Raw genomic sequence first — 20,004 nt, 5'->3', positions numbered from 1 at the left:
TGTGTGTGTGTGCATATGAATGTGTGTGTATGCGTGTGTATGTGTCTTTGTGCCTGTGTGTGTGTGCTAAAGTGTGTGTCTGTGTGTGTGTGTGCATGTGCTTATGTGCGCGTGCACTGGTTAGTGTCTGTGTGCATGCCTGTGTGCGTCCGTGCCTGTGTGCGTGTGCACGCATGTGTGTGTGTGTGTGTGTTCCTAATTAGAAGAGGAGATAATGAGAGCTGCGCCGAAGCCACGTCAACGTTGGAAGCTGCCCTGAGGGCTGAGAGTGAGAATCAGCCTTATTGACTGCCTGGCCTCACGTGAACCCCAGCACAATATCCGCTCAAAGACAAATGTGTCCCTGTACGTGCATAAGCAATTGTGCAAAACTGCGCTGCCAGGGAAACTTGAACACCGATCCCAAGCACCTTCCAAGCACTTCCTTTCCCTTCTCTCCATCCTGTGCTCTCCCCGTGACTCTTGTTCTCACTCTCTCATCTCTCGTTCTCGCTTCCCCCTCTCAAATCCTCTCCCTGCAGCTTTCAGACACTCGCACACATAGACGAAATGCAAACACATTAGGAAGCACGCGATTGTTTGTTGTAACATTATAGGTGCGTCAGTGTGAGACGCGCACACACACACGCGCACACACACACACACACACACACACACACACACACACACACACACACACACACACACACACACACACACACAGTGATATAAAGTCCCGCACAAAATGAACAGAGAGATGCCGATAGTATGAAACACAGACAAAATAATCCTGGGTAGTCACTCCTCAAGACACCTCCAACTGCCATCGCAGTGCACCCATCTGCTCCGACACGATTATTTTCAAAAGGGAGGAAACCCTCTGTTAGGGTACGAGCGAGCGACAAGAGAAGCATTGGAGGTTGCGAGGGGGGGTTGGTCGAGGCTACGGCGAGAAAGAAGTGGAAGACATCAAAAGGGAACAAGGTAAAAGAACCAGAGGGGAAGATATGGTAGAGGGAGGCGGGGGAAAAAGACAAACGGGGAGAGGTGAGAATTGGAAAGACGACGGGTTGTCCTGGTGCGTCAGTCAGTCTGTCCGTCAGTCGGGAGTGAATTGAAGCAAGAGATCCCTCCCGGGGGAGTGCGCGTGTGTGTGTGGGGGGGGGGGGGGTGTTGAGTGGGTGAGTGTGGTGTGAATGCAAAGCAACGGCATGACTGCCTAGCATCCCTGACTGGATAACTGTACAGAGCCCCCTGATCCACACACTAAACAACATGGATACTGCTGGTCTTTGACTGAATCCGGCACTGCAGGGGGGTTTGTCCATCTCTGCTCTAACAGGAAGTGGGCCGGGGGATGAGTTTTATAGCCAGTCTTTCGCTGTCATTACATTTGTTGAGATTTGCCTCATAAAGCAGACCTCTGTGCTGAACGATAGTTCTGGGCTTCCCCCTGAACCTCCATCTATCCGTCCGTCCGTCACATAGAGAGCCCACCTTTGGCATCTTGTTACCGTGACTCACGTCCATAAAAACGGCGGCCCCGTTGCAATAAAGATCATTTAAACACACACAGAGCAGCAGATGGGACAGACCGTGGAGAGCGACCTGTGAGATTCTCTTATGCTGGTGTCCATATACCAGCCAGCCACAGCGCTCAGCCCTCAAAGCCTTTTCATTCATGCCAACGCGACCTTCCAACCTGACGCACTGATCATTGTCCCACCACAAACACGGCCGTCCGATCCCTTCACCCTCCATTCACCAGCTGCATCTTTACTAATTGCATGGAAAGAAAAGATGTGCACTTTTCCTCGTTCTGCGTTTGTACTTGAGCAGTATTCACTTAGAAATTAGGTCAAGAGGCTGTCCCATTCTCAGCTTGTTCTCCTGTCACCTACTTATAGTACCTCCTCGAGAGAGCCTCCAGTCCCCCGCTAGTCCCTACGCCTCCTTCACCACCCCCCTAGAGGGCATCTGCCTGCTGCCATGACTCTTGTGCAGCATCACGCCAAGACACGTCCCTGCCCTTCTGTAGACAGAGACTCACAGGACGCAGACGTCTGCTGACAGACTGGGGGAAATGTGATGCATAACATCTGATCCATAACAAACATGTAGAGATGTACATGCATACAGACACGCAACAACCTGTCCATCCTTGAGTCCAATTTTGGTGTGTGTGTGTGTGTGTGTGTGTGTGTGTGTGTGTGTGTGTGTGTGTGTGTGTGTGTGTGTGTGTGTGTGTGTGTGTGTGTGTGTGTGTGTGTGTGTGTGCCTGTAGATGTAGAAGCCTACAATCCGGGCTCACTGTCTGAGAATAATAGCCATTATTGAGCCTCAACCTTCTCACGTCATTACATCCATTTCAGGCTACTCACAGAAACACTGTCACAATGTGATGAGAATTTGTGTTTATTCCGCTGTTGTTTACACCTACACTCCATTCTCTCCTCCAAAAAACCATTACACCACAATTCTTTCCCAGGTTTTTGTTTGTGTGTGTGAGAAACACATGCTTGTGTCCCGAATCGAAAGCTGAGCTAACACTGATTTCGAAAAAGCTCATACAAGGCAAGCCCTGAATGGAATATTGTAGAGTGCACAACATAGTTCAATTCTCCGGTATATGTAAGACTATTGCTATGTCAGACATGCATAAAGCAGAAGGAGGACCGCTGTTATCTATTGCAGCGGATGCTCTGCACACATAATCTGCTGCATGCCGCATAACGTAGAGATAACCTCTTGACCCGAAGGCGAGCTCATCTTAAACCCTTTCTTCATTTAACTTACAGCACCTTGAGTTTCCAAAAACTTGGGTAAGACAGTGTGTGATTCATTGTGTTGAGTGTGCAGGCGATTTATAACACAGGTACTTAAATACCTGCAGCTGTGTTGGTACACAAAAGTTCTTCTTTCTGCGTGTTTGTTCTGTTGAATTAAATTGATGTTGTTTGATGTGTTTTTATGCCAGTTATGAATTGAAGCAGAGTCTACATTTAGCAGATTATTATAAGATATTAATTAAAATATTAGTCAGTCTTTTAACCTCAGGTGCATGAGCTTCCTTCGCATTCAGTTTTCAAAACAACACTGAAAAGCCGTACGCAATCCTCTGTGACAATCCAAGGATGCACTTATAATGTTTCAACCTGAATCAGCTGCTAACTGTATTGTGACAGTTAAGAAGTACAACTCTCTAACTTTGAGGAGATCTCATGCTCACCTAAGAGGTTAATATTATTTTGGAATCCTGTGTGAATAAGGGGATTATGACACCATTTAAAATTCTACATTCCACAAGACTTATATAATGCAGACCTATGAAAGGTTTGCTCTGTAATGTGTAGTTGTTGATGTAAAGTTTATCCATCTCTCATTTCGCTCTCTCTCTCTCTCTCACGCCTTCTCTCTCTCGCTGTCTCTCTGTCTGTCTCTCTTCCCATCAGATCAGCTTTTCTACTCTGCCATCTGTTGTGTTTGGCGTGATGGTGGCACGCTGTGTTCCGTAATGGCACCTTGGCGACAACTTAGAGAGAGGGCAGGCTTGGCCAACCATTTAGCAAAATGCTTGTTCAGCACAGAGCAGTGGCAATAGATGGCACAACACATGTCAGCACATAACACCATCGGCTCCTATGCTTTACCCTGTGTTGTCCCGGGGAGCACTGCAAGTAATTTACCGTCCTATTGGTTCTCCTGAAACGATTGGATATGCATTGCATGTCCGCAGTGCTCCAGATGGATTTTCTGATAGTTATCGTCATCTGTTTGCATAATTCCTTGGTATAATCCCAGCAGTGTTCAGATAAGCAGACCGGGTTTGGATCCCGGTAATAAGGGGTCTGACGGTCGTTCAGTCCTCGTTTCGCCACAGATCCTATTTTACTCACTTAGGCTAATATGGAACTTATTACAGAGCTATTCATGGACTTTCATCTCTACATCAAGCCCATTGTGGCTTCATTTATCAGAATAAAAGGCCTGCACATGATCATTTTGCTCATTTGCAGAAAATTGTGCTGATCTTCTTGTACACATTTCTTTTGAAATAGAGACATTGTTTCTGCATTGCAGAGTAGGATATCTTTCTGGCATATAATCATTGCTACATCAGAATTATCTTGATAAAAAGCGTGCCTTTCTCTCGCTGCAAAAATGTAACCAAAAACGTTTGTATACTTAAATGAAATGTCTTTGTGTGCTATCAGCCACAGCCATTTAATTGTCTTTTGGTTTACCAACCTACCAGCCGTGCTGTAGGACATAGTGATGTATATTTTCCCCTAATATAGATTTTTTGATAAGGCCAAATACCATAGTGCAATAATACAGATATACAACAATGGCAACACACACACGGACAAACACACACACATGCCCACACACACACACAGTACAATCTCCTTAGTGCCTGGTTCTATTTCATCAGTAATTGGTTTCATTTAGAGGATAATGGCTGTTGGTGCAGGATAATGAAACATTAGGCATTTCCCCCTATGTCCCCACTGGCCTGCTGGCTGCCATCCCTGTTTAGGCCACTTTGTCTACACTAACCTGGGTTACGAATCCAAACATACAAATTACTGCCCTTTCCCATCCCTGCTTTCTCCTTACAGTGCGGCACAAACATATTAATCTCTTTCCTCTTATTCCATTCTGTGTGGACAACCAATGGTCTGTGATTTAGAGAAATAAATCAACCGTAGGCCACAGAAAAAGGCAGAACATTTGAACGTCAAGGTTACAGTGTTATTTGTCCCCACTCTCCTTGGTTATTACAGGCAACCTTGTGCAGAACGCAAATACGGTCCCTCAATTGATCATGCCTTCTCCGAACACGCTTGGACTAGTGATGCTCTCCCTGCGGGGTTATATTGTGTAAGAAAGCAAAAATAAAAAAAATAGCTTATATTATGGAATGACCCCCATATTGAACTCAGACAAAGTCTATCGTGCATTTGCATGCAAACTAGATGTTTATGTGCATTTTCTAAATTATGTTGAGCACATTTACTCTCCTGTAATTTTAATTACTCCTCTTGACCATTTGCACCGTGTTAAAAAATAATATGGACTAATATAGTCCGTATATCAGAGCTGGGGTCGCACGTTCAAGCGCTGTTCTGTTTTTAATTAACCTCCCTCCCTCTTCACCCGGGGAGGCGCTGTTAAACGATACCTAGCTGGATAATGAGTCCCTCTCCATCCCCACCTGCGAAAGCTGTGCCTCTCCATTTATACACAGCTTCGCTGCAGCAGTGGCTCTACATGCACGGCGTGTTCGACGTCCCCACAACACAATGTTTCGGTGGGTGAGAGCATGATGTTGTGTGTTTCCTGTGCTGCAGGGTCGCAGGCCCGGCTACTTCTCCTTCCTGGACCCCTTCTCCCCGGGGGTGTGGCTCTTCATGCTGCTGGCCTACCTCGCCGTCAGCTGCATCCTCTTCCTGGTTGCCAGGTAGCGGTTAAGAAACGGCGACACATGAATGTGCACACACATGCATACTTACACACAAAAACACACACATACACAATGCATGTACACACTCGCACACATGCATTGAAACAGATGTGTAGAGATTATACATCGAAATGTGTTCTGTACTTGGATAAACAAAGGTTAAATAACTAAAATATGAATAAAAGAAATGAGGTGTGAAGACAGGGAGATAGATTTACGGAGAAGTGAAGGCGAGAGAGAAAGAGAGTGTGAGGTAAGAAAGATAATAAAGAAAAGACTGAAAGACAGGAATAAAGACAAAAAGATAAAAGCAAGAAAGAAGACCATGTTCTGAGTAATGGCTAGATGAAGAAAAATGAAACCGCTCTCAAACTGGTCTAATCCATCTCAAACTGTGTTTATCATATTCCTCTCTCTCCAGCACCATACTGACACCTTCTGGTCAGACTGAACACGACAGAACAGCCAATGCAGATCGCTATCAGTTAACCAAGCCATACGTGACCACCATACTGTATTACAATTTTTTAGAGATGAAGTAACCAGAAACTAATTCCAGAAACAACCACGCACCTCCACTTTGATAATCTTTATGTTGTTAAAATTGTGACCAACGGCAGAGGTTGATTTGTTTATATAAGGTACAGTACTGATTGAACACTGCTGAGTGCAAGTCATTCGCCCATGCTAGCTATTTTGACATAAGTGGATGCAATAATTGTAAATCCGAAGGAGCGCAGCCTCGCCCCCCCCATGTGCCTAGAATGCCACATATGCCTTATAGTTGTGTTCCATGTCCCAATTAGTCTGCCTTCACTCACACTGTGTATGTAGATTGTACACTGGGACTGAGGAGTAGCCTCCCTCGAGAGCCAAGGTGACTTTCTGCTGCCTCCGTGCTCAGTTAGAGTCTCCTTGTGTCCTCCTTGTTTCCCCTCCCTGTCTCTCTCTCTCCCTCTCTCTCTCTCACTCTCTTGCTCTCCCTCGCTCTCTCCCTCCCTTCCGTCCCTCGAGTTCCTCTCCCTTTCATTTTTTGCACAATCCGTGTCACACTTCCGTCTCACCCAAACTGAGTTTTGCCTTCCTCTGAACTTCCCCCTCATGCTCTCAGTGTACTCAATCCCCCCAAAAATAAAATACTTCTCTCTTCCTCCCATGTCTCTCTCCCCCCCCCCCCGCGCCCCCGTGTCGCGGTGCTCCCTTGCTCAGGCTGACGCCGTATGAGTGGTACAACCCCCACCCATGTCTGAAGGGCCGCTGTAATCTGCTGATCAACCAGTACTCCCTGGGGAACAGCTTCTGGTTCCCCGTGGGCGGCTTCATGCAGCAAGGCTCCACCATCGCACCGCGGGCTTTGTCCACGCGCTGCGTCAGCGGAGTGTGGTCAGTATGGACGCCAGTCGTGCACGCACGTTGGCATGCACACACACAAACGCACTCACACACACCCACACAAACACGTCACTCACATCCAGGGTCTCACACACATCCCCACACACACACACACACCCCCACAGGACAAAACAGGTTCAGAGAAATGTATTGACACGTACACACATACACGCACACACACACAGAATGACGCATATACACAGAATGACACAGTATAGACATGCATACACACAGAGTCCAAAGAGGAAAGAGTCATAAAATATAGTATTAATATACTTTTTTTTTGTGCAAAAATTGTAAAATCCTTCTGCCATGTTGTGTTCATATTGGATCCTGCACAAGCAAGGAGTACACAGGAGTACAGAAACACAAACACCTACCGAAGCTTGCATGAGAGACAAATGCATACTGAATGCATAAAGAAAGCATCCATACATTTCCATAATAAGATACATGCATTCACTCAAACAGTCAACCCATGCTCATTAACATTGCTGAAGTACTACTTATTTATAATGTAATATAGGATTTATGTTACTTTCATCAACATATTTGCTGCTTTATGTGTGTCCTTATCCGTCTGTGTGTGCTAAAAACCTTCATGCATAACTTGATATCTTTTCCAATACAGCATTGTTTCCACATACCCATCTTGCTATCCATCCATTCCATCCTGCCATCGAACAATCCGGCAGCATTCTGTACATCAGGTTTGACCTATTTCCGTTTACGTTTGGTATGTGCACGACATCATTTGAAACACCCACTATTCACTGTTGTTGGATTCATAGCGCGTGGATTCAGAACTCTTAAAAGGCTGAGGTGTCCCATTATTACAAAAATAACTCACAAACCTCGGAACGCCACCGACCAATCACAATCAAGCGTTCAACAATGCTGTGGTATAAACGCAGTTTGGGGCCACACCGCCTAACCCGTCCACAAGGGGAGAACCTAAGGTCTCTCTTCCGCTCCTCAGGTGGGCCTTCACCCTGATCATCATCTCCTCGTACACCGCCAACCTGGCGGCCTTCCTGACGGTGCAGAGGATGGAAGTGCCCATCGAGTCAGTGGACGACCTGGCCGACCAGACGGCCATTGAGTACGGCACCATGCACGGCGGCTCCACCATGACCTTTTTCCAGGTCGGCGCCTGGCGTTGTGTATATATGTATATGTATATCTGGATGATAATGATGATAACGTGCGCTGTAATGATAACACGCACGTGGTGGAAGAGAGAGGGAGTTAATATGAAGATGGACGTCTGTCATCACACACGCACAAACGCACACAAACACAGACAGAGACATGTGCTGTTATACCCAAGGTCATGCAAAGTCATTTGCATGCACACGTGCTCTTGGACTTGATGAATGTTCCCAAACACACAAGTATATACACACAAATCCACATACACACAGAGACCAGGACCAACTAACTAACACACACACACACACACACACACACACACACACACACACACACACACACACACACACACACACACACACACACACACACACACACACACCAACGCATCCACATACATACATACATACATACATACATACATACATACATACATACATACATACATACATACATACATACATACATACATACATACATGTACCAGCTCGCCACAGACAGACAGACAGACAGACAGACAGACAGACAGACACAAAGACAGACATGCAGCTGTTCCCCTAAGTCAAACAGACCCACACAGTCAACCCATCAGCGATGTTATCCTCCATGTCACCCTCCCGTGCAGCCCGTCCTCAAACTGCCACAGTTCTTATCAGCTTCCTGGCTGCTCCTCAGTACCACAATTCAATACACTTCAGACAGATGAAGTTGAACTACGGGGCTCTGGTAGAGAATTATACTCTGTTCCATTCACCCTCTCTAATTCCTCTGTACATCGGAACAAAACGAATGAGGGAGAGACCGAAGCGTGAGACTGGACAAGCAAGACTTGTTACCGTGTCCACTTCCTGGTTGTTGTTGTTGTTGTTTTTGTTGTTGGTGTGGTTGTTGTTGTTGTTGTTGTCGTCGTCGTCGATGTTCCTGGGACCTTAGATTCAAATTTGCTACTGAGCAATGAACAAAGACTTGCAAGAATAAACAGACATTTCAAAGGACACCATGAGGCTAAACAAAGGGATTTGAAATGTGATGCAACAAATTAGCATTGGAATAAATCAATATGCATGATGTAGGCAACATGAATGGAAATGAAGAATAAATACATCAGAACAAAACAACAGGCTTCTCAAACTCATGATGAGGTGGATGAGTCATCGGAAGGCCCTTTACGTGTCGTCAAGTATGCTTCCTTTTCCATTTCCTCTTTGTTCTGCCCTTATCTGTCGGTCTTACAAGTCCTATATCATGTCTCTCTCTCCCCACTACTCCCACCTCTCGCCCCTTGCAGAACTCCCGCTACCAGACGTACCAGCGCATGTGGAACTTCATGCACTCCAAGCAGCCCAGCGTGTTCGTCAAGAGCACCGAGGAGGGCATCGCCCGCGTGCTCAACTCCAACTACGCCTTCCTTCTGGAGAGCACCATGAACGAGTACTACCGCCAGAGGAACTGCAACCTGACGCAGATAGGAGGCCTGCTGGACACCAAGGGCTACGGCATCGGGATGCCCCCAGGTCCGTGGAGCGGTGCGGCCCATGGGGGGGAGTGACAGACAAGAGAAGGGGGACAGCTAATAGCCCATGTCTCTGGGGGGGGGGGGGGGGGGTTGACGGCGGTTGAGAACAGATGGATATGGAGGAGGCTCTGAGATAAGAGCAAAGAGAGACGCAGCTAAACAAAGAGAGACAGAGATTTGGTTAAGATAGACGGCAGGAGAGAGTCAATAGTAAGAGACTCTAGCTCACATTTGCCCGATGGTGGATAAGAACTTGCATGAAGTACAAATAAAGACCTTCCCAGAACACTGTCGCTACTTATTGTGAAACAAGAACAAAACCACTGAAACGCTCATTGTTTATCAGCGGGTTTTAATGTGGTTGTGCACGTATAGCTGTCCTTGTAGGGCTTTGTTTTACCTGATCTTCTGTATATCCATCGCAGGGGGGCGGCCATTACAATTTGTAGTTGATTAAATACTCTTGATGCACATTTTAATTCATTTTCATGTTTTATAGTAGGGACACTTTATTGGCATTGGCATTGTCATTGAATCATTTGACAGAGAGGCTCTGGGATCAAATGCAGAGTTGTTTCGGAAGTGCAGCTTCTTTCAGGGAGCAGCTTTAAGCCTGTTCTCCTCCCTCTCCCCCCCAGGCTCAGTGTACCGGGACGAGTTTGACCTGGCCATTCTGAAGATGCAGGAAGACAATCGTCTCGAAATCCTCAAGAGGAAGTGGTGGGAAGGCGGCAAGTGCCCAAAGGAGGGGGACCATCGCGCCAAAGGTGTGAACCAACCTCTTGTGCCTTTGCTTATTACTATGATTAATGAGCAGATGCTTTTAATCCACTTGCACTGAATCCAAATACATGTCAGTAAGCATCATGCAGTGGTAAGGAATTTTACTCAAGGATTGGTAGACTGCAAACCTTGGGGGGATGGAAACCAGGGCCTTTTAGCTTGGTGGTGGAACACCCTTGTCGCTACCTTATCCTGCTCCAGTACTGCTCCCATTCATGAATCTTTCTCTCCATTGTGTTCTTTCCGTTTTATCTGGTTACTGTAATGTCTCTCATCACCCAGTCTCTCTCTCTCTCTCTCTCTCTCTCTCTCTCTCTCTCTCTCTCTCTCTCTCTCTCTCTCTCTCTCTCTCTCTCTCTCTCTCAATATTCCTTACCAAGAGTATGTTTCCTTTATATAACATGGCGGCTAACCCCAGCACATCCTCTCTCTCTCTCTCCCTCTCTCTCTCTCTCTCTCTCTCTCTCTCTCTCTGTTCTCTCTCTGTTCTCTCTCTTCTAGGGTTGGGCATGGAGAACATTGGTGGCATCTTCGTGGTGCTGGTCTGCGGCCTGCTGGTGGCCATCTTCATGGCGGTGCTGGAGTTTATGTGGATGATGAGGCAGACGCCCGTCACGGAGGTGAGGGAGGACTATATAACATGCTTCTGCTTTCTCTCCCTCTCTCTCTGCACTGGGGTCCAGCCCCACACGGGGTAACTTGCTTGTAAATGTTCTGACAGAAAATATAGTGGGGCTGGAGTGTTGCCAAATGTTTCGCCAATGGCCAGCCTCAACAGACTTCAGAGAAAGGAGGACTAGCAGAAAACCAATGCTTATTCCTCTATTTACATGTGGGAACCGGTCTCTAGTTACAAATTCTGGATTGTGGATTATGGAGCATACAAAACGCCTTATTAGTAGTAGTAAGATCTTGGCTGCAGCCGTACATGAATAAGTAAAAGGTGCTGATGTCAAAGTCTTACCTTAATAGTTGTTGTCATGGCTTAATGATGTCCCGGGGGTTTCTTGCTGCTCATGTTATTGGAGCAATTTATTACAAATATATAATTGTCTTTACTATTGGACCAATGTCATTTGTACTCAATAAAACGTTCTATGTACCACATTATGTGGCTTATGTTGTCTGTTTCAATGTTTCAAATGTCAGCCCGATGTGTGTGTAAGTGTGTGTGTGTTTGCGTCTGTAGGTCTGTGTAAATCTTTACGCACTCGGCAATTTTCTGAATACTACTTCTGCAATGCAATACTATATGCATACATTTTTACTGTATAGAAGATATGCTTCACTCTGTAGTGCATCTATGTAGTCATCCAATTTACTAAATCAACCCTTCATTTCCTTATCCTTTTTCCACATGTCTAAAACTCATATTTGACATCAATTTGATCAAACCACCCATCTCACTTCAGCCGGCCTCTCTCTCCCTCTCTCTTCCCCACCTATCTACCTCTCTCCCTGTGTGTGTGTGTGTGTTTGTGCGTGTGCGCGTTTGCAGCAGTCCATGTGTGAGGAGATGCTGCGGGAGCTGCAGGGCATCGTCCTGTGTCGTGACAGCCTGCAGGTGAGGCGCCGGCGGGGCGCGTCCATCCTGAGGCCGCGGCCCCTCCCCCTGGAGGAGCGCCGGGCACGGACCGCCGCCGCCGCCGCCAGCCTCAGCAACGGCAAGCTGTGCGGGGGCACCGGGCTGGCAGAGCCCCCCCTCTCCCACAGACTGGCCCAAGAGGCGGCGCTGGTGGCCCGGGGCTGCAGCCACATCCGCATCTGTCCCGAGTGCCGACGCTTTCAGGGCCTCAGGATGAGGCCTCCGGGGGCCACGGGCGCCCTGCCCTCCCCGACACACAGCGACGAAAGCATAGAGTGGGACAAAACCACCAATAGCAGTGAACCCGAATGAGCCACACCAAACACTGTGTGCTGCTGGCGTAACCACACAACAACACATGTCCTGGACTCTAGCTCACCCCCCCCCCACCCCCCCACCCCCACCCTTCAACACCCAACCCCCACCCATCCAGTTGTCAACTTTACAGGGATTTAAACATCACCTGGTACACAGCTGTCTCTGAGATTGATTTCACGGACTAGGACCTTCCTGCGGGGATTTCTAGCTCATTAAGGCATCGTCCGGTAATGAACCCTGGAATATTCTCGCCGTTTTCCTCCTCCTTTTGATCGAGGATTGAGGGTTCGGGGGGGGGGGGGCGGACTTGGGGTATTTATACCTTCGACAAGATGTATCAGTCATCCCTGTCCGATAGAGAAAAGACTCAACTGAAGCGTGTGTATCCATGTGGACCGTCTGTTGGCCGTCTCTCTTACATCGACTTGGCAGGAAACAGACTGTTGGGTATTTGTACTACGCAGTATTTTTCAGCCATGTTTCATTGTGCCGTTTTGTTTTCTTTTTGTATTCTTGCCCCTCCTCTGTTGTTGCCGTACTGATGATTGTTCTTCTATTGCTCTTCGATAGACTCTTCAAAAAAACTTTTTAATCTAGAGACTTAGAAGGTGTACTGCCTCTGGGGAGCTGCAAAAGAACACGTTGAATAAACAAATGATGAAAAAACCCTAGGTCCTTCTTTAGATACTTTTACTTTGAAAGTGCCAAAAACCATGTGGATATCAGGAGGGGGCCCCACAGCCTTGTTAAAACAGCAAAGAGAACGCTGAAGCGAATAGACATGGACTTGTTTTATAGTAGGGACTATTCTACGGACAAAAAAATGTTTTAATTGTAATCATCTCTGAAAGACAGCGATGCATGTCATAGGCCTTGGCAGTAAATCACAGAGTGATTTCTATTTTCGAGGGTGGTCAAAGTGTGAGTATTAGCATTCCTAACTGGTGGGAAGGTTTTCTTTGTTATACACATTCTTTGTGTACACACACTCACACAACCATACACACACATACTGCACATACATTCATACTGCATACAATGTTGAAGGCATTTATGTTCCGTTGTTCTATGGGTTATACTTGTTTGGTTTATTTACTTTATCACAAAAATATTTCTTCTTAAACAAGACCACTCGATCCCTGATGTTGCTTTTTTAATACTATTCATATTTTTAAAAAGGAAACATTAAACTTCTGGTCAATTGTGGACATAAGAAGCACTTTTCTTGATTGTTTCGAAATGTCAAGGCAGTTAAGCCTTTATGGAAAGTCACGCTACAGTCCCTGTCACAGATTAGTGGTGGGACGCCACTCTGCAAACGCTTTACTGGTGCAAAGCTAAGAACCAATTTTCACAGGATTACAATCTGATCTTCTCCAGAGTGTCAACGTTATTGCATCATTATTTAGAATTAAAGGAATGATTCAAGTATTAACTTCTTGAGAGCTCTTGAAATCATAATGCAGGAAAGTAAAATGTTTTACATTTGTTTTACTTGTAGACTTCCTCAGACTCTTTCCTGAGGTATTGAGAACAAAGCACCGGTAGAAACCATCTCCAAATATATTTTTATGGCGCCGGGTCAGAAATTAACGAGGACCTTAAGGGTCCAGTAAAATTCAAAAAAGATGCCCATCATATAAATGATAGCATGGTCTGGTGACGCCACATTTTGCCTGTGGTTAGAATAACAAAGGTCAAAAGATGCCTTAGGAATTCAAATCCAGTGACAAAAAGATTATATTCAAATCCAGTGCCACAGACATACAGGACATTTGGAATTTCTGACAGGTCAGCGTGCATGCTGCCTATGGGGGGAGCCAGCAGCCATCCGTTCATCCAGACATTGCCTGTGTGTGTTTGTGTGCATGTGTGCGTGCATGCGTGTGTGTGTGTGTGTGTGTGTGTGTGTGTGTGTGTGTGTGTGTGTGTGTGTGTGTGTGTGTGTGTGTGTGTGTGTGTAGATGTGTGTAGATGTGTGTGTGTGTGTGTGTGTGTGTGTGTGTGTGCGTGTGCGTGTGTGTGTGTGTGTGTGTGCGTGTGTGTGTGTGTGTGTGTGTGTGTGTGTGTGAGAGTTTAATGTAGGTGCTGATGGGCACTGAGGTTGGTGAGGAGGATGGTAAACCTGCCATGCGGTGCTGGTCTCTTCCCATAGCTCCGGGTCATACTTAAATGGTAATACTGTTTGCTGTGTAATCGTTTTGCTTTAAAATTATGCATTTATCGGTTTTGTTTGGGATTCTGAGTGGGCCGTCTCATTCCATATTGAGTACACACCACTTCTATGCTCTGGGAGGAATTTCTAGTGAGGTTTGACCTGTGTCTCTATTTTGGATCTCAACCCAACACACTTGTGATTGGCACTTGATATGTTCAGCTTTCCATAGGTGATAGATATGCTGCAGGAGTGGATGGTTGTATAAGAAAAGTAACAAAATTAAATTGATTCTACCGTCCAAAATGTTGCATAGTTATACGTTACTTATAACAGACATATATTCATATCCTTACTATGTGGATTTAAATCAACACAGATGCACACATTGTGTACGCAATCGATCATTTATACTTGCCATTCAGATTTTAATGACTTAATGGATTGTTTCAGTGCATTATTTTAAGCAGAAATCAGCGATCTATATTCCCACATAGTTAACAGCTGTACAAAAGACATGCCAAGAAACTGCTGGGTGGCACTTTCGAAACTCCCAGGAGGAGAATTTTCTCCATCTATTTTTTTTAAGCACGGAAAACATTTACAGAGGTGTTAAGTCAAGCATGGTTGGAAGGGGATTGCCAATTACCTTAAAGACAAGAGCAGGACAAGAAGCGGCCACGGGCAGACCTGTGGGCAGATAGTGGGCTATTTATGTCCTTTATTTAATACTGTTGACTTTATTGTCTCCTAAAAAAAAGTAAAATTTAGCTTGGAACGTATTCTTTATATTCTTCTTCTGGTTTCATAGGTGAAGAGAATCTCGTCAGCTCATACCGCTCTTCTTCCCCTTTGTGAAAAATCTTAAGTTAATGGGAATGTAAGAAGTCTCTCAGCCCAAGCTCTTACAGTAGCCACTTAAAACCCTTCTAACGGCTCTGGAACGTTCTCTCATTAGAGCTGTCAAGAGAGCACTATGCACACTGTATATCCTCAACGCACTAGGGTGAAATCTTTCTTCTCTGAGCACCTGTTTCTGCATCCTCAGCATAATGTGGCATTAGACACGGCTGCCTGGTGGCACGTCACCACCTGTGTGTCCCGCTAAATCATATTCATGACACACACACACACACACACAAACACACCTACACCCACACACACACACACACCTACGCCCAAACACACACACTCACACCCACACACACACCAGCTGTATGTCTGTGTTTTGCAAGTTTATTTTCTCCTGCATAAATATAGCACATCCCTACCTGGCGTCAAGTACCAGCTGTTGGATATATGGAGGCCATGATGTGAGCTGATGGTCTGCCGAGGCATGTGCAAGTTAATGGTGCAGGCTCATCCAATTATATCGACACTGATGTATTGTATTGAAGCTATTGAATTGATATTCATTTCATATCCAAGGCAAAAAAGTGCCTCTCTCAGTCTGCAGTGATTTGATTTTCCAAGGTTGAATGACTTTGATTGTTTGCTTCCCATAACAGTCTGTAATGAGCTTCAAATCTATGACCGTCAGTTACAGTCTTACAGACCATCAATAGTTACCACCCTACACCTAATTAGATTGGATATATTTTCCAAGAATGCTTACTGATAGATTTAATGGAATCTGGTTGCCAGGGGACTATTGTTGCGTGCTTAAGTTGACGACAATCTTGGTGTTAGGATTCTCCTCACGGTGAGATGCTGTCAAGGCCTGTACACAGCCCTTTGTTCACAGACAGTTGTTGAACATATTGACCAGAACATCTTGACATTGCTTGTCTTTCAGAGAAATAAAACAAGGCTTCATTCATGTGTTTTTTCATTCCTGTCGCGATCGATGGTGAAGCATTGATTACCATTTTGTGTGTGTATGTGTGGATCAGTTAGTTTTATAGGGTCAGGGTTAGTAGTTAGTATTCAAGTTAGTATTCTTTAACCATGTCTAACCCTACTAACACTCACCATATTTCTAACATTAACCCTATTGCTAACACTCAACCTATTTTGCTGCATTGTCATAATAATGTCACACTTAAAAAAGAGAAGCGCATTTTACGTTTAATTTACATCAAGTTACCCTTTGGGAACCATGATTATATTACCAATTTAACATTAAACAATGTTTCTTCGGAAACATGTTACCTATTCCCAAGATGCCAACCAAAATGAACCATCAATTTAGAGACAGCGGATTCAAATTGTACAAATGTGAGGCAATTTTCCATGTGCAAGTGATTTATTAGCTGGATGATGCTGTAAAACTCCACCAGTCCATGAAGAAGACCCCAAAATGACTTTGCTCGTAAAATCTTTTTTCTCTTTTTTTTTTGTTTGTTCCACCTCCCAACAGCAAAATTAAATCTTCTGTGCAAGAAATGAGTGAACCAAATTTCTTGCACCATTTGTCTTGCCTGCATTAATTAATACATTATTTCATTATGTCATATTTTTTAGTTATAATCAGTAGTTTTATTATTTGGATCTTATCGTTGGTCAATTTGGGTTTATGAGTGTGGACTTTATTCAAGCATTGGCAATAATCATTTTAGGGTCTAATGGTAAAAAGTTAAATAGATAAAAAACATAGGCCTACATACATACATACATACATACATACATACATACATACATACATACATACATACATACATACATACATACATACATACATACATGCATACATAGAGAGAGACAACTCAATCAATAGTTTGCCATCATATCATAGCAGGAAGGTCACCTGCTACACCTAGTGGTCACTGCAGAACATTACAGTCAATGTATGAAGCTGTATTTAATATATGAATTGATTAATAAAAAGGGTGATACCATATTGGACACACCATCATAAAAAATAAGAAAATCTGGTCTCCACATTGATGGTGGCTGAGATAAATGCACATGTCATCGATCTATGTTAAGAACCAGATCATTTTGCCATATAACTCCTATTCTCTCCTCCTTCCACTGGCTTCCAATGAATGCCAGGTCAGATTTAATAGTGATAGCCCTTACCTCTAAATCCTGCACAGCTTAGCTTCCTCCTACCTGAAGGACCTTATTATTCCCTATTGAAGCTCCTCCAGACTTCAGGAGCTTTTTATCAATTCCAAAGGTTTCAAAGAAATCTGCAGGTAACAGAGTGTTCTCTTATTGAGCGCCTTATCTGTGGAGCAGACTGGCCCCTGTATCCAGGTAAGCTGACTATCTGTGGAGCAGACTGGCCCTGTAACCAGGGAAGCTGACTATCTGTGGAGCAGACTGGCCCCTGTAACCAGGGAAGCTGACTTTATGTGCAACAGACTGCCACCTGTAACCAGGGAAGCTGACTATGTGCAACAGACTGCCACCTGTAACCAGGGAAGCTGGCTCTGCAGAGAAATTAAATTCCAAACTAAAAACCTACCTCTTTACTCTCTCATTTGGCTCCTCACCAAGCTCTCATTACAGGTAAATCGACCTGTTAGCCAGAACTAACCTGCCGGTGATACAAGATAAGAGGTCTTCCACATGGTCCTTGTCCACCCTGCTCCATCTAATCATAATGCTGTATCTGTTTAAGTGTGTTGCGGTGATCGTGACCGGGTGCCTGGCCACCCCACCAAACGGATACAAGTTTGCTCATCAGCCAGCAATTGTACTTCAAATTTTTGCTTGTAAAACTACTATTATGTTTCTCAATTATGACCCCCGTTGCACTCCTAACCATCCCTGGAAAGAGGATTCCCTGACGTTGCCTCCCTTCTCAAAGTTTCATCCTTGTATAATAAGGGAATTTTTCTAGCCCTTTGATGGGCTAGAGTCAGGGGGGGTCATAAATATATGGCATGTAAAGCCCTTTGAGACCCTTTGTAACTGTGATTAAGGGCTCTACCTCTACAATGGCCTTGACTTCTCATATAGACGTCTCATTATTTCCCAGCTTGTGCTGGAGGTCCGCAGCTATGGCAGCATCTTTCTCCATCAATGCCCCTTTCTTCACTCATTTCAACAATGCTCTATTCCTCCAAGGATTGAATTGGACATACGCGCCTTTAGGAACACCTAATTATAAACGGTCATTTATTTAACTGAGTGGTTTATACTGTTCCTAGGAGTCGTGAACTTACATATAACGCAGAGTCGTTGCCAAGTGTTTACCTGTATGGACCACCTCCTCCTACAACCTCTTTACCTTGGTGCTCCGGTCTGCTTCAATGGCATTTACTTGGAATTCTAGAATGTCATAGCTAATTAGCTATAACCCTTCAGCTGTGTCCCGAGATTCATGCAGGTAGGCTTCACAGTTTAGCTGGGACAGACATTGAAGGGTTTGTGTATGTGTGTGTGTGTGTGTGTGTGTGTGTGTGTGTGTGTGTGTGTGTGTGCGTGCGTGCGTGCGTGCGTGCGTGCGTGCGTGCGTGCGTGCGTGCGTGCGTGTGTGTGTGTGTGTATGTGTGTGTGTGTGGGTGTGGGTTTGGGTGTGCACACATTTGCATGCACACACATACATATGTTCATATACCTATAAATTATGTATTATTGAATCATCAAACATGCATCTATTTTATTTATGCAATGAAACAACCAATTCATTTTAATGCTGGATAACCTCGTTATAATTAAGTTTGACTTTCATTACCTCATCAATATTTGACAAAAAGTAATGATGCCAAATTAAACTAGCAAATGCATTTCCTGCAGAGAATGTGGTGAGTGCTGTAGTGCAAAGTGAGGTTGAAAAAAGGTTTCACATAGTTTAAGATGTAAAGAATGTTAAATGGCTTAAATCAAGCAAAGGGATTTGAGTAAAATCAATTTAAACATGCACACCATTTTAAAATGTAAAATGGTGTTAAACAAACAAAGTGAAGAGTTCAACAAATAGCTAATGTGATACTGTGTGTGGTGTGTGTGTGTGTGTGTGTGTGTGTGTGTGTGTGTGTGTGTGTGTGTGTGTGTGTGTGTGTGTGTGTGTGTGTGTGTGTGTGTGTGTGTGTGTGTGTGTGTGTGTGCGTGTGTGTGTGCGTGTGTGTGTGCGCGTGCGTGCGCATCCGTGCGTGCTTGGAAAGGTATGACAAAGATTGTGAAGCACTGAACCAGACTGAGAGAGCATTAAAATACTGGTATTTTAAGGTTATTAGCTGATTAGAGCGTGACAGCTTGAGTCTCCAATATTGAACTTTTTCATAATATTCAAACTTTCTGAGACACTGAATTTGGATACTGAATCTGCTGAAAGCCATAATCATCAAGATTAATACAAACAAAGGCTTGAAATATTTCACTTTGGGTGTAATGATTCTATACAATGAGTTTCACTTTTTAAATGTAATTATTGAAATTAAGTACTTTTTCCACAATATTCAAATTTATTGAGATGCACCAAAAGAGGCTCATCCATTAATGTCTGGGGCCTTAGCAGTTTTCAGCAGTTGTTATTTTCTTGTGGATAATCTCTTCAAGGACTCTGTAATATTAAAACGGGGGTAGGTTATCGCTTTTATTCTGGCACCAAAGCTATGTGCCATGTTCTGTTAGTTAATTAATTAGCGTGAATTAAGGTTAAACATTTACATTTAGCAGACGCTTTTATCCAAAGCAACTTCCAACGGTTCAAACACACATTAACACATCGAGGGCAGAGGCAAACATTCAAGGGGATAGACAGT

At 44.5% G+C, this 20,004-nt stretch overlaps 1 protein-coding gene across 1 annotated transcript in view; it reads left to right on the top strand.

Annotated features, from left to right (window-relative positions):
• The window catches only part of grik4 (glutamate receptor, ionotropic, kainate 4), a 262,913-nt gene extending 248,814 nt beyond the window's left edge, over positions 1 to 14,099 (top strand). The window contains exons 15-21 of the mRNA XM_030381795.1: positions 5,334 to 5,443; positions 6,656 to 6,829; positions 7,818 to 7,983; positions 9,279 to 9,504; positions 10,145 to 10,273; positions 10,791 to 10,909; positions 11,788 to 14,099. Coding sequence (XP_030237655.1) covers positions 5,334 to 5,443; positions 6,656 to 6,829; positions 7,818 to 7,983; positions 9,279 to 9,504; positions 10,145 to 10,273; positions 10,791 to 10,909; positions 11,788 to 12,186 — 1,323 coding nt within the window. The 3' untranslated portion in view covers positions 12,187 to 14,099. The remainder of the gene's footprint in view (positions 1 to 5,333; positions 5,444 to 6,655; positions 6,830 to 7,817; positions 7,984 to 9,278; positions 9,505 to 10,144; positions 10,274 to 10,790; positions 10,910 to 11,787) is intronic.
• Positions 14,100 to 20,004: the final 5,905 nt, after the last annotated feature.

Source organism: Gadus morhua, chromosome 16, assembly GCF_902167405.1.
Source record: "Gadus morhua chromosome 16, gadMor3.0, whole genome shotgun sequence".
Classification (NCBI taxonomy): domain Eukaryota; kingdom Metazoa; phylum Chordata; class Actinopteri; order Gadiformes; family Gadidae; genus Gadus; species Gadus morhua.
Note: the sequence above shows the minus strand (reverse complement) of the source record. Positions and strands in the feature narration are given on the sequence as shown.